This window comes from Geotrypetes seraphini, chromosome 11, assembly GCF_902459505.1.
Source record: "Geotrypetes seraphini chromosome 11, aGeoSer1.1, whole genome shotgun sequence".
Taxonomy (NCBI): Eukaryota; Metazoa; Chordata; class Amphibia; order Gymnophiona; family Dermophiidae; genus Geotrypetes; species Geotrypetes seraphini.
The window spans coordinates 116,579,868-116,593,076 of record NC_047094.1 but is presented as its reverse complement, the minus strand read 5'-3'; the positions used below and the strand labels follow the sequence as shown (position 1 = coordinate 116,593,076).

The following is a 13,209-nucleotide window of genomic DNA, read 5'->3' as shown; positions in this document are numbered from 1 at the left end:
GTAATTTTCTAAAGTGCATATTTGACGATGAGAGCAAAAACAAATTACAAAACTTAGTATCTCAACTGGCTGCCTGAAAGGTGAGCAGTTGTTGTAAAAACCTCTTATAAATGAAGCCTCCTACAGAAGGAAACGCAAATAATGATGTAACTCGTAGTGGCCAATCTGTATTGAAAAGAGTAAATTGATCGACTAGATACCCAGGTGCCTGACCGTGGAGAGTTTTATAACAGAAGGTCTCAAATTTAAACAATACTCTGGCCTGAAATGGGAGCCAATGAAGCTCTCTGTAATACAGGGTAACGTGATCTGATTTCTTTAGATTAAAAATCAAACGAACTGCCGCATTCTGGATTTTCGTAATCTATATAAATTTGTGTGGTGACCAGCAAGATGAGCCAAAATGCAGTAATCTAAAATACTGAGTACTAATGACTGAACTAATATCCTAAAAGAAATAGGACTAAAATAAGATTTAATCACATGCAATTTCCATTTTTTGAAAAAAAAATACCCAAGATAAACATCTTTGCAGTTTCAAAATGGGTATGTGTGTTACTGAATTTTTTTTGGCATATTTTGCAAAACATCTAAACTTGGATTTAGACGCCATATTGAAAATGCCCCTCTTTGTCTCATTAATCCATGTTTGCAGGTCAAACTATGAAGGTTAAATTTTATTTGTTTGTTTTGTTTTATGAAATATTATGTATGCTACTTCTGTCTTTCACCCAGAATTGAAGATGGAGCAGATTATAATTTTTTAAAAAATGAACAAACATGCATCTTCCTTCTGTTCAGCAATTTAGGTCCTCTTTTACTAAGGTGCGCTAAGCGTTTTAGCGCATGTTTAGTGCGCACTAAATCAACGTGTGCGCTAACCGCTAATGTGTTCATAGGATAACATGCACGCATTAGCGTTTAGCGCACGCTAATATTTATCGCGTGCTGAAAAGCATAGTGCACCTTAGTAAACGAAGGGGTTAGATTGGTCATCTGGAAGAAAAAAAAGCTCTACACATGCTGAAGAGCCAAACTGTGGAACTCTTTCTTTACATTTACGGCAACAGAAATATTATATAAAATTTTGCCATTATTTTAAAACATGGCTATTTAGGAAATAATTCAGCTTAATGACATGATTATTCTGATTTATCGTATATTTATCTGATGCTAGCTGACGGTTCATTTCTTCTCTTACTTATTTGGGATTTGGTTTGTTATTTGCCTTCAACTATGGAGACAGCTAAACAGTATTTAAATGTGATATTAAATTAAATAAATCTATCAGACACTACATTACAGAAATTAGACGGTCTCATGTACAAAGTGAAAAAAAAGTTGCTTCCACATACATAGATTACCTTTTTCTCTGCCCTTCCACTTCCTCCCCTCCAAATCACAGCTTATGCACTGTACCTGGGAGGTCTGATAGATTTCCAATCTCATTCTTTTGGCTGCTTTTCGAGTCTCACTCTCACAGGCTGCTGCCAGAATGTTTTCTGCCATCGCTGAGGTCAAGTGGGGTGGTGTTGGTCTTGCCTGTAGAAATCATGTAATAGATACTCAGCAAAATCTCTGGGAAGAAGGAAATCTTATAGATCAGAAATAAAAGTAGTTCAGACTTAAAACTCCCTTTGCATATGTCTGGAATCCCATGAAGAATTTAATTAAAGCAGAAGTCCAGAAAGAATGGACGAACAAGTAAAGAGGGCAGTATATGGCAGGAGAGTGGCCATCAAACATACAGAAAAAAATAGAAAAGGGTAGAAATGGCATTACGTAAGAAGAAGCGTTTGCTCTAAAGGAGTTAGTTTAAAAAGCAATATGCATCTGAGAGGTTGCTGAGGGTTCAGGTTCCTAATTAAAGACATTTGTTTAAACCGCCTTTGGTGATTTGTGTATTCATTGATCTAAACCCAGGGCTTGGTTTATTTGCTTTTTCTTTCCTCCTCTTTTTTAATGTTCTATATATTTACAACATTTTAAGGTTTCAAGTTCTGCAACGATTGGAGTCTGTTGCAATTTAGGAGGGAATTCATCAATGGCAGTTAACTGGTTTAATGCACACTAAAAGCTAAGATGCCCACAGGAATATAATGGGCATCTTAGCATTTAGCATGCGCTGATATGGTTAGCATCCTTTGATGAATTCTACCTCAAAGTAAATAAAATGAATTACACTTGCTATTAAAGATGGCTAATACTCTGGAAATTACTTCATCTTCAAAATCAGATCTGAGGGTAATTGTATTAGTATACTTCAATACTGCAATACTATATACTTCACCTACAATACTATATACTCCTTAGCAAATTAGAAAATGTTCAAACTATTCCTTATGTATTTCTTAATATCATGGCAATTCTTATGTAATCTGCCTTGAACCGCAAGGTAATGGCGGAATAGAAATCACTAATGTAATGTAATGTTTGGGAGACACTCTGGTGACAAAGAAGAACATAAGAATAGTCATACTGTGTCAGAACAATGGTCCATCTAGCCCAGTATCCTGTTTCCACAGTTCTCAATCCAGGTCACAAGTTCCTAGCAGAAACCCAAGTAGAAACAACATTCCATACTACTGATCCCAAGGTAATCACTAGCTTCCCCCATGTCTGTCTCAATAGCAGACTATGGACTTTTCCTCCAGGAAATTGCCCAAATCTTTTTTATATATTAAAGTCTTTTTATTGAGGTTTTTACAACAAAAGGACAATGACTATATGCATCAATATGATAACAGTACAACATTTCAAAAACTGTGGTAAGTTTGGAAAAAGAAAATTAAAACTACCCCCTACCTCTCCCCCCTCCCCAGATCTATTCATATTATCCAACCCAACCCTCCCCCCCCCCAACACCATCTCTTCACACACACCCTCCCCAATGCCCCTCCAAGAAACTGGGAAAGTATAGGAAGAGAGAAAGGGAAGAAAAAAAGAAGGGAATGGAAGAGTGAAATCAATAAGAAATATAATTATAAGTTGTTTAACGCCTGGCTGAAAATTTTATGTGAAAGGGAATGCTGGTGGGGTTCCCATATAGCCAATAAATTCTTCTTATGTTTATGCACCTCGGAAGCGGAAATCCATGCAGGACGTACTTCTTGAACGGAGAAACTTTAACTAGGACTTAAGCAGAACGAGATTTAGGAGTAATCATCAGTGCAGACATGAAAACTGCCAATCAAGTGGAGAAGGCTTCATCTAAGGCAAGGCAGATATTGGGTTGTATCAATAGAAGTTTCATCAGCCGAAAGCCTGAAGTCATAATGCCGTTGTACATGGCCATGGTGAGACCTCATCTGGAGTACTGTGTGCAATTCTGGAGGCCACATTACAGTAAAGATGTGCGCAGAATTGAATCGGTTTAGCGGACGGCCACCAGGATGATCTCAAGGCTCAAGGGTCTCTCGTACGAAGAGAGACTGAACAAATTGCAGCTCTACACTCTCAAGGAATGTAGGCAGAGGGGAGACATGATCGAAACATTTAAGTACCTCACAGGAAGTGTCAAAGTGGAAGATGATATTTTCTTTCTCAAGGGACCCTCGGCCACAAGAGGGCACCCGCTCAAACTCAGGGGCAGAAAATTTCATGGCGACACCAGAAAGTATTTCTTCACAGAGAGAGTGGTTGATCATTGGAACAAGCTTCCAGGGCAGGTGATCGAGGCAGACAGCGTGCCAGACTTTAAGAATAAATGGGATACCCATGTGGGATCCCTAAGAGGGTCGAGATAAGAAAATTGGGTCATTAGGGCATAGACAGGGGGTGGATAAGCAGAGTGGGCAGACTTGATTGGCTGTAGCCCTTTTCTGCCGTCATCTTCTATGTTTCTATGTTTCTAGTGGTGCCTCTGGCCTCTAATGCTTCCCATCCCATCAGTTCCTGAATGCTTATTCTCCACCCCCAGAAGGAAGGAGCGTGGCCAGAAGTCCACGCTTTCAAGATAGCCTTCTGTCCCAAAATGCTTAGCTTCTGAACCCATAATCAAGGCCCCCTCCCCTTAATCCCACCAGAACCCATCATGCCCAACAAAAAAACCTCTGGAGAGACCGCCAATCTCTGGCCCAAGACCCTAGTTAAATATGCCCCCACCCACTTCCAAAAAGCCTATACAGCTGGGTAGGTCCAAAACATATGAAGAAAAGAGGTAATCTCCAGGTTACATTGTATGCATTTGAGAGGGTATGATATAAGCCCTGTGAATAAGCCAGAGAGCACATTCTCTCTAAACAGCGCACTGTGAACCTCAGTCGGGATGAAAAATAGCTGGAAAGTGATGACCACAAATGCTCGCAGTCTAAGCAACAAAGTTCATGATCTGCAAGCCCTGATATTAGAGGCAGATCTAGATATTGTTGCTATCACAGAGACATGGTTCAGTGAATCACATGGATGGGATGCAAACATACCGGGATATAATCTTTTTAGGAAGGACAGAGATGGTCATAAAGGTGGAGGAGTAGCTCTCTATGTAAAGATCAATATCCAAGCGACCGAAATGCAAGGGACCTGGGGAGAGGAAGAAGCGATATGGATTGCTCTGAAAAGAGAAGATGGAACTTCTATCTACGTGGGTGTAGTCTACAGACCTCCGACTCAATCGCAGCAAATTGATAAGGATCTGATTGTGGATATCCAAAAGTTTGGAAGGAAAGAGGAGGTTCTGCTGTTGGAAGATTTCAACCTGCCGGATGCGGACTGGAATGCTCCGTCTGCGGAATCAGAAAGAAGTAGGGAGATTGTGGATGCCTTTCAAGAGGCTATGCTCAGACAAATGGTGACGGAACCCACAAGGGAAAAAGCGATATTGGATCTGGTCCTCACAAATGGAGAGAGTATCTCTAATGTTCGAGTGAGTGCTCACCTGGGTAGTAGCGATCATCAAACGGTTTGGTTTGATATAACGGCTAAAGTGGAGAGCAGCCGCACGATACTTAAAGTCCTAGATTTCAAACGTACGGACTTTAATGCAATGGGAAAGTACCTGAAGAAAGAGCTGTTAGGATGGGAGGACATAAGAGAAGTGGAAAGACAGTGGTCTAAGCTGAAAGGAGCGATAAAAATGGCTACGGACCTTTATGTGAAGAAAATCAATAAAAACAAGAGAAAAAGGAAGCCGATATGGTTCTCCAACCTAGTGGCTGAGAAAATAAAGGCGAAAGAGTTGGCGTTCATGAAATATAAAAAAACCCAAGAAGAGGAGAGCAGAAAGGACTACAGGGTGAAACTGAAAGAAGCCAAGAGAGAGATACGTTTGGCGAAGGCACAGGCGGAAGAACAAATGGCTAAAAATGTAAAAAAGGGAGATAAAAAATTTTTCAGATATATTAGTGAAAGGAGGAAGATAAAAAATGGAATTGCTAGGCTAAAAGATGCTGGGAACAAATATATGGAGAATGATGAGGAGAAAGCAAATGTGCTAAACAAATACTTCTGTTCTGTGTTCACAGAAGAAAATCCTGGAGAAGGACCGAGATTGTCTGGCAAAGTTACACGAGGAAATGGAGTAGATTCTGTGCCGTTCATGGAGGAGGGTGTTTATGAGCAACTTGAAAAACTGAAGGTGGACAAAGCGATGGGACCAGACGGGATCCATCCCAGGATACTAAGGGAGCTCAGAGAGGTTCTGGCGAGTCCTATTAAAGACTTGTTCAACAAATCTCTGGAGACGGGAGTGATTCCTGGGGATTGGAGGAGAGCGGATGTGGTCCCTATTCATAAAAGTGGTCACAGGGATGAAGCAGGAAACTACAGGCCGGTGAGCCTCACTTCAGTTGTTGGAAAAATAATGGAAGTGTTGGAGAAAGAAAGGATAGTGTATTTCCTTGAATCTAATGGGTTACAGGATCCGAGGCAACATGGCTTTACAAAAGGTAAATCGTGCCAAACGAACCTGATTGAATTTTTTGATTGGGTGACCAGAGAGCTGGATCGAGGACATATGCTAGATGTAATTTACTTGGATTTCAGCAAAGCCTTTGATACAGTTCCTCATAGGAGGCTGTTGAACAAACTTGAAGGGCTGAAGTTAGGACCCAAAGTGGTGAACTGGATCAGAAACTGGCTGTTGGACAGACGCCAGAGGGTGGTGGTTAATGGAAGTCGCTCGAAGGAAGGAAAGGTGACTAGTGGAGTCCCTCAGGGTTCGGTGCTGGGGCCAATCCTGTTCAATATGTATGTGAGTGACATTGCTGAAGGGTTAGAAGGAAAAGTGTGCCTTTTTGCAGATGATACCAAGATTTGTAACAGAGTAAACACCGAAGAGGGAGTGGAGAATATGAAAAAGGATCTGCAAAAGTTAGAGGAATGGTCTAATGCCTGGCAACTAAAATTCAATGCAAAGAAATGCAGAGTAATGCATTTGGGGATTAATAATAGGAAGGAACCGTATATGCTGGGAGGAGAGAAGCTGATATGCACGGACGGGGAGAGGGACCTTGGGGTGATAGTGTCCGAAGATCTAAAGTCGAAAAAACAGTGTGACAAGGCAGTGGCTGCTGCCAGAAGGATTCTGGGCTGTATAAAGAGAGGCGTAGTCAGTAGAAGGAAGAAGGTGTTGATGCCCCTGTACAGGTCATTGGTGAGGCCCCACTTGGAGTATTGTGTTCAGTTTTGGAGACCGTATCTGGCGAAAGACGTAAGAAGACTTGAGGCGGTCCAGAGGAGGGCGACGAAAATGATAGGAGGCTTGCGCCAGAAGATGTATGAGGAGAGACTGGAAGCCCTGAATATGTATACCCTAGAGGAAAGGAGAGACAGGGGAGATATGATTCAGACGTTCAAATACTTAAAGGGTATTAACGTAGAACAAAATCTTTTCCAGAGAAAGGAAAATGGTAAAACCAGAGGACATAATTTGAGGTTGAGGGGTGGTAGATTCAGGGGCAATGTTAGGAAATTCTACTTTACGGAGAGGGTGGTGGATGCCTGGAATGCGCTCCCGAGAGAGGTGGTGGAGAGTAAAACTGTGACTGAGTTCAAAGAAGCGTGGGATGAACACAGAAGATTTAGAATCAGAAAATAATATTAAAGATTGAACTAGGCCAATTACTGGGCAGACTTGTACGGTCTGTGTCTGTGTATGGCCGTTTGGTGGAGGATGGGCAGGGGAGGGCTTCAATGGCTGGGAGGGTGTAGATGGGCTGGAGTAAGTCTTAACAGAGATTTCGGCAGTTGGAACCCAAGCACAGTACCGGGTAAAGCTTTGGATTCTTGTCCAGAAATAGCTAAGAAGAAAAAATTAAAAAAAAAAAAAAAAATTTAAATTGAATCAGGTTGGGCAGACTGGATGGACCATCCGGGTCTTTATCTGCCGTCATCTTCTATGTTACTATGTTACTATGAGAGGAAGAGGCGATATGGATTGTTCTGAAAAGAAAAGATGGAACTTCTGTCTACATGGGTGTAGTCTACAGACCTCTGACTCAATCGCAGCAAATTGATAAAGATCTGATAGTGGATATCCAAAAGTTTGGAAAGAAAGAGGAGGTGCTGCTGTTGGGAGATTTCAACCTGGTGGATGTGGACTGAAAAGTTTTATCTGCGGAAATGGAAAGAAGTAGGGAGATTGTGGATGCCTTTCAAGAGGCTCTGCTCAGGCAAATGGTGATGGAACCCACGAGAGAAAAAGCAATATTGGATCTGGTCCTCACAAATGGGAATCTCCAATGTTTGATTGGGTGCTCACCTGGGAAGTAGTGATCATCAAATAGTTTGGTTTGATATAACAGCTAAAGTGGAGAGCGGCCACATAATATTTAAAGTCCTAGATTAGAGAATGACACGGGGACAAAAGATTTCACCGCCGCAAAAACGGTGAAAAGATTTGTCCCCGCAGGCAAATGTATTCCCTTCTACATACTGCGATTTACCGGGTCTTCACCGTGTGTTCGTTCACTTCGGGACGGGTGTCTGATTTTTTTTTGTCGGCCATGTGGTCTCCTCCAATTCGTCTCTCTCCACCCGACTTGCACGTTGCCTGACTCCGCCCCCTTCAATATTCTGGCTCCTCATTAGTCAGTTCTTTCCTGCTCAAGAAGGGGACCAATCGCTACTGCCACACATGATATTTAATGGGTTGCAGTAGTGATTGGCAAGCCCAGGATTTTTTGGGGAGTCACTGCCTGGATTGGAGAGGAGTCACTGCTGCAGACTTGGAGGAGCTGAAATTTCATTGAAAACTTCGGTGCTGCAAGTAGAGGTAAGGTGCACAGTACACTTTCCTACTACTTGCCTGCCCAGGGTTGGCGGCGGTGGCGGGGGGGGGGGGGGGGATTCTTTGACCGGTTGGAGATGGGAGTCTGGCTGAGCTGGGAGCTGGTTCTTTTTTTTTTTTAATCTGAGTGGGATTCTTTGACCGGTTGGAGACGGGAGTCTGGCTGAGCTGGTTCTTTTTTTTATTTTTTTATTTTTTTTATTCTGAGTACTAGTGTAGTAGTGTGCTGTGTCCATTCCATGGGTTACTGAATCCTATTCCTGAACATGTGCTGCAAGAATGGAGGAATCCAGCACATGTTCAATATGTAACCCATGGGAATGGATAGGGAGGGACACATACTGCTTTCCAGTTTCAACAGGTGGCTGGTGGATCTCTGATCCTGGGAGAAATTGTTGCATCCTTCCCTGCTCCCTGGAAACTTTGGTAAGGTGGGCCGCAAAACCGCCGCATCCCCACAGATTCTGCTTGCCTGCCCAGGGTTCCCAAGGGGGGGGGGGGGGCGGGCGGTCATTCTTTGCTCCAGTGTCCGGTTGAGCTGATCGCAAGAGAATCCAAGATCAGCTGATTCCCTGGCATCAGCTCAACCAAACTCAGGAGCAAGGAAAGAACACCCCTCCCAACCCAAATCCAACTCCCCTTTTTGATCTTGTGGCTTGTATCTTTTTTTTTTTTTTTCTTCCTCTCCTTCCCTCCATTCTCTATTTATGGTACAGCTACAGCAGCCTACAATTGAGATATTTCTTTATAATAATTATGAGGAGGATCTCAGATATGGCTAAGGAAGACTAATGGATTGGTTACAGCTAGAGCTGTGCTAATGATAAAGCTTGTTGTATGGCTGAGAAACTGTGCTGGTATTTGCTCTCTCTATCATAAGTGGACTAAGTAGTGATTCTCGTGTGTATTTGCTCTATACTGGTATTTGCTCTATGCTGGTATTTGCTCTCTCTATCATAAGTGGACTAATCCCCTCTTCTATTAAACAGCACTAGCAGTTTCTAGCACAGGGAGCCGCACCGAATGGCCCGCACTGCTCCCGATGCTCATAGGAACTCTGTGAGCGTCAGGAGCAGCGTGGGCCATTCAGCACGGCTCCCCACGCTAGAAACTGCTAGTGAAGTTTAATAGAAGAGGCTGTAATTGATTTTTGTGTATTTGCTGTGCTGGTATATCTTTTCTGTCTTGCTAAATTGAATCATTCAAAAAATAAAAAATATCAGGCTCCAATTCAGGGAGAATGGCAGGAAGACTTTTGCATTGCCAGGCCCTGGGGTGGGGGAAGATATATAGAAAAATTGTATGAAAAATGACTATTTTCAATTTAGTGATCAAAATGTGTCAGTTTTGAGAATTTATATCAGTATCTATATTTTGCATTATATTTGTCTATTTTTCTATAGTTGTTTCTGAGGTGACATTGCATATTTTAGTCATCTGTCTTGACCTCTTCGAAAAATGAAACAAATATTAATGATTAATATTTTCTCTGCATACAGTGTGCTTTGTGTTTCTTTAAATTTTATGGTTACCATAATGAATTAATATTATATACAGTAGTGTACATGAAAAGTTAATGGAAGAAATTGCATTACAATTAGTACTATTTACTATTATGATGGGGATGGGGGTCAGGGGTGGAGATTGGCCTGGGAAACTTGGGGGAGAGAAACACTGGTCTAGGTGACTATGGACTTCACTCAGTAAGGGCCCCTTTTACAAATCCACAGAGCGATTCTCCCTTGGCAAATGCACCAAAGTCCATTTGCTGTGGCAGAATTGCACGAATGCATGTCCTTAAAAAACCAGATTTCATGGTAGCAGGTCTGCGTTTTAACCCACTTGTGTAGATGAGAATGGAAACGAACTTGCGGGGATGGGGAAAAATTTGTCCCCATGTCATTCTCTATTTTCCATCTTCCATTTTCAGTGTTCCTTTTGCAAACAGCATGTTTGAGTGGTTTATTTACTTGATGATTTCAAAATCCATAAATGCAGTTTTTTAGAGAGCAAATGATGAGGTCTCATGGTTGGTCTTTTCTCCACGGTTGGTAGTAGTACATATTGATTATAATATGGTTTATTTTTTTTGTTTCGTTTTTTTTTATGCTGCCAGCCGGCGGTATATCTACTGTATGCTTTCTAAATGATGTCTTTTAGTGTGTTACACTGTCTCATAACCATACTTCCTCTTTTCGTGTCGGTCCTAGGAAATTTTATTTGGTAAAAGAAAATTCGGGCTGTTCGACTAAAGCTTATCATTGAAAGATACTGTCATTCGGCAAACATTATCATTGAAAGAAATATTGTCATTCAGCAAAGGTGAGTATTTATATTTAAGAAAATGACTGAGGCAAACTGCTGCAATGAATTCAATCAATCCATTGTAGCAGTTTGTAATTTGCTGCTATTTTTGGTATTGTTTTTTTTTGTTTATTTGGTCATTCACACAGTGTTTTTTTTGTTTTTTTTCTAGACTATCATGGATAAAAGTACTGTGCAGAATCTCATCATTACCAAAAGCAATCGATTGTCTCTGATGGAAAATAATGGAGCTAGTCCGGTGTGGAAGTTCTTTCTGGTCATATACGTGGATGGTCAATGTAGCGGTTTCGCCATGTGCAAAAAGTGCAAGTCAGCGTTGAGGTGGAGGTCACGTGATAGTACCATTGGCCTGAAATCACATGTAGCAATCTGTACTGGGCAAAAGTATACTACTGTGAAAAGCATCAAGGACTTTTTACATAAAGAGAATCCAAAGGAAGACTACAGCAGAAGTACCTTGCCTACAGCAGCGAAAGCAGACGTTACTGATGCAGTTGCTTCGATGTGCGCCATGGACATCAGATCTTTTTCTGTGGTAGAGGGAATAGGATTCGCTCGCCTTGCTGACATGTTGATTTCCATTGGTGCGAAATATGGCCAAGTTTCTTCTGATCTGGTACTCCCCTCTGCCAGAACAGTGTCCAGACATATTTCAGCAATTGCTGAAAAAGAAAAGGCTGCATTGTCTGAGGTGTTGGTTCGGCAAAATAAATTTGCCATTACAACTGATCTGTGGACTGAAGATGGAACTGGTATGCCATACATAACCGTGACTGCACACTATGTAGACGACAATTTTCATCTCCACGCAAGAATTCTTGCCACCAGAACTCTGCTTGATAAGCACACTGCAGCTAACATTCGATCAACTGTGAGGGAAATCTTGGAAGAGTTTGGGGCTTATCGTCAGAACAATGTCTATATCACTGACAATGAAGCTAATGTTAAGGCTGCCTTCAAAGATCAACAGTGGCTATCATGTGCAGGCCACAATTTGAATCTTTTGTTGGTTCATGGATTGAAGCACAATGGCAACTTTGATTCTCCGATTGCCGATGTAAGTGTGCTGATTAATCTTGCTAAAGACACCGTCGCACATGTCAAGCATTCAAAAATGCATCACAAGCTAGAGACTAGCCTTAAACAGGCTGTTCCAACAAGATGGAATAGCATCTATAAAATGCTGGAATCGGTATCTCAAAACCTACCACATCTTAAAGAACTGGCCAGTGAGTATAGGGATAAAAAACTGCAGAGGCTGCTTTTTGATTTGAATGAAGCACTATTAAATGACACAATTTGTACCTTGCGCAACTTTGATGCAGCTACAACTGCCTTGTCTGCTGATAAAACACCTACCCTCTGCAATGTCCTTCCAACACGTGCTCAGTTGTTCAAACATCTAACTGTTACTGCAACGGATTCATCAATTATTGCTTCCATAAAGAAACATTTTGAACAGTTAATCAACACTTATTTCCCAGTTTATCCATTACACAGCATTGCTTCTCTGTTACACCCATGTCTGAAAAATAATCCAGTTATCTTCCCTAGCCGGCTGCTTCCCTTTAACATATCTAAAGAACGGTTTGAAATTTCGTGCTTCCCTGACTAGTCTCTCTTCATATTCTTTCTTGGCTTTTCGAACCACACGGTGACATTCTTTTTGATACCTCCTGTGCTCTTCCCAGTTTTCCTCAGTTTTGTCTTTTTTTCATTTTCTGAATGAATTTCTCTTATTGCCTATCGCTTCCTTCACTATTTTAGTTATCCATGCTGGGTCTTTTGTTCGACTCTTTTTGCACCCTTTTCTGAATCTGGGGATATACAGATTTTGTGCCTCGCTAACTGTGTCCTTGAAAAAAGACCAAGCATGTTCTACCATTTGCCATTTTTTGGAAGTGTTCCTAAGTTTCTTCTTTACCATTCCCCTCATTGCTTCGTAGTTTCCTTTCCTGAAATTAAAAGTTGTTGCTATTGTTCTCTTTCCTTTCGGCATTCCTACCTCAACCTTGAACTTGATCATATTATGATCGCTGTTTCCCAGTGGTCCCACTACTTCCACTTCCTTTGCAGCAGTGGCGTACCAAGGGGGGGGGGGGCGGTCCGCCCCGGGTGCCAGCCCTGAGGGGGTGTTCCCGGCCTTGCCGCTCAGTCCCCCCCCATGCCCGAAGGACCGCTCGCCCCACTGACCTTCCAGCACACCTATGAAGCAGCCCGCAGCAGGATCGCGACGTCAGCAATCCCTGAGCTGCTTGGGTGCTGCTTCCTGAACCACAAAATAGCTTTGCATAATTGATAACTCTAGCCTGCTTACAAACTTGTTTCTTCTTAACTGGTATCTTTTGTCTAGCCTGGGAATGTTACACACCCAATTAAGTTTCTGTTTGATGAACTAAATTGACTAACTCTGAAGTATTGACTGTACACAAATGTCAGTGTTTGGACTGAATGTTGGTACTGGGCTGGCTTTTGCAGTGCTTGCTATGGGTGATTGTACCCATATGTACACCGCTACATACACTATCCCTGATCCTATGGCCAAGCACCTAAAATAACAGCCCCAATACTGTTCATTGTCAGGGTATGCCTCACCGTAGCTTTTGCTAATGAGTTGCTCGGAATGATATCATATTCTTCCTGCCTCACCATCCAGG

The 13,209-nt window shown here is 42.0% G+C and overlaps 1 protein-coding gene across 4 annotated transcripts in view; it reads right to left on the bottom strand.

Moving 5' to 3' along the window:
• Nucleotides 1–13,209, bottom strand: part of NOL4L (nucleolar protein 4 like) — a 499,130-nt gene that overhangs the window by 128,391 nt on the left and 357,530 nt on the right. For all 4 annotated transcript variants that reach the window (XM_033962718.1, XM_033962719.1, XM_033962720.1 and 1 more), the window contains one exon: nucleotides 1,420–1,542. In XM_033962718.1, coding sequence (XP_033818609.1) covers nucleotides 1,420–1,542 — 123 coding nt within the window. The remainder of the gene's footprint in view (nucleotides 1–1,419; nucleotides 1,543–13,209) is intronic.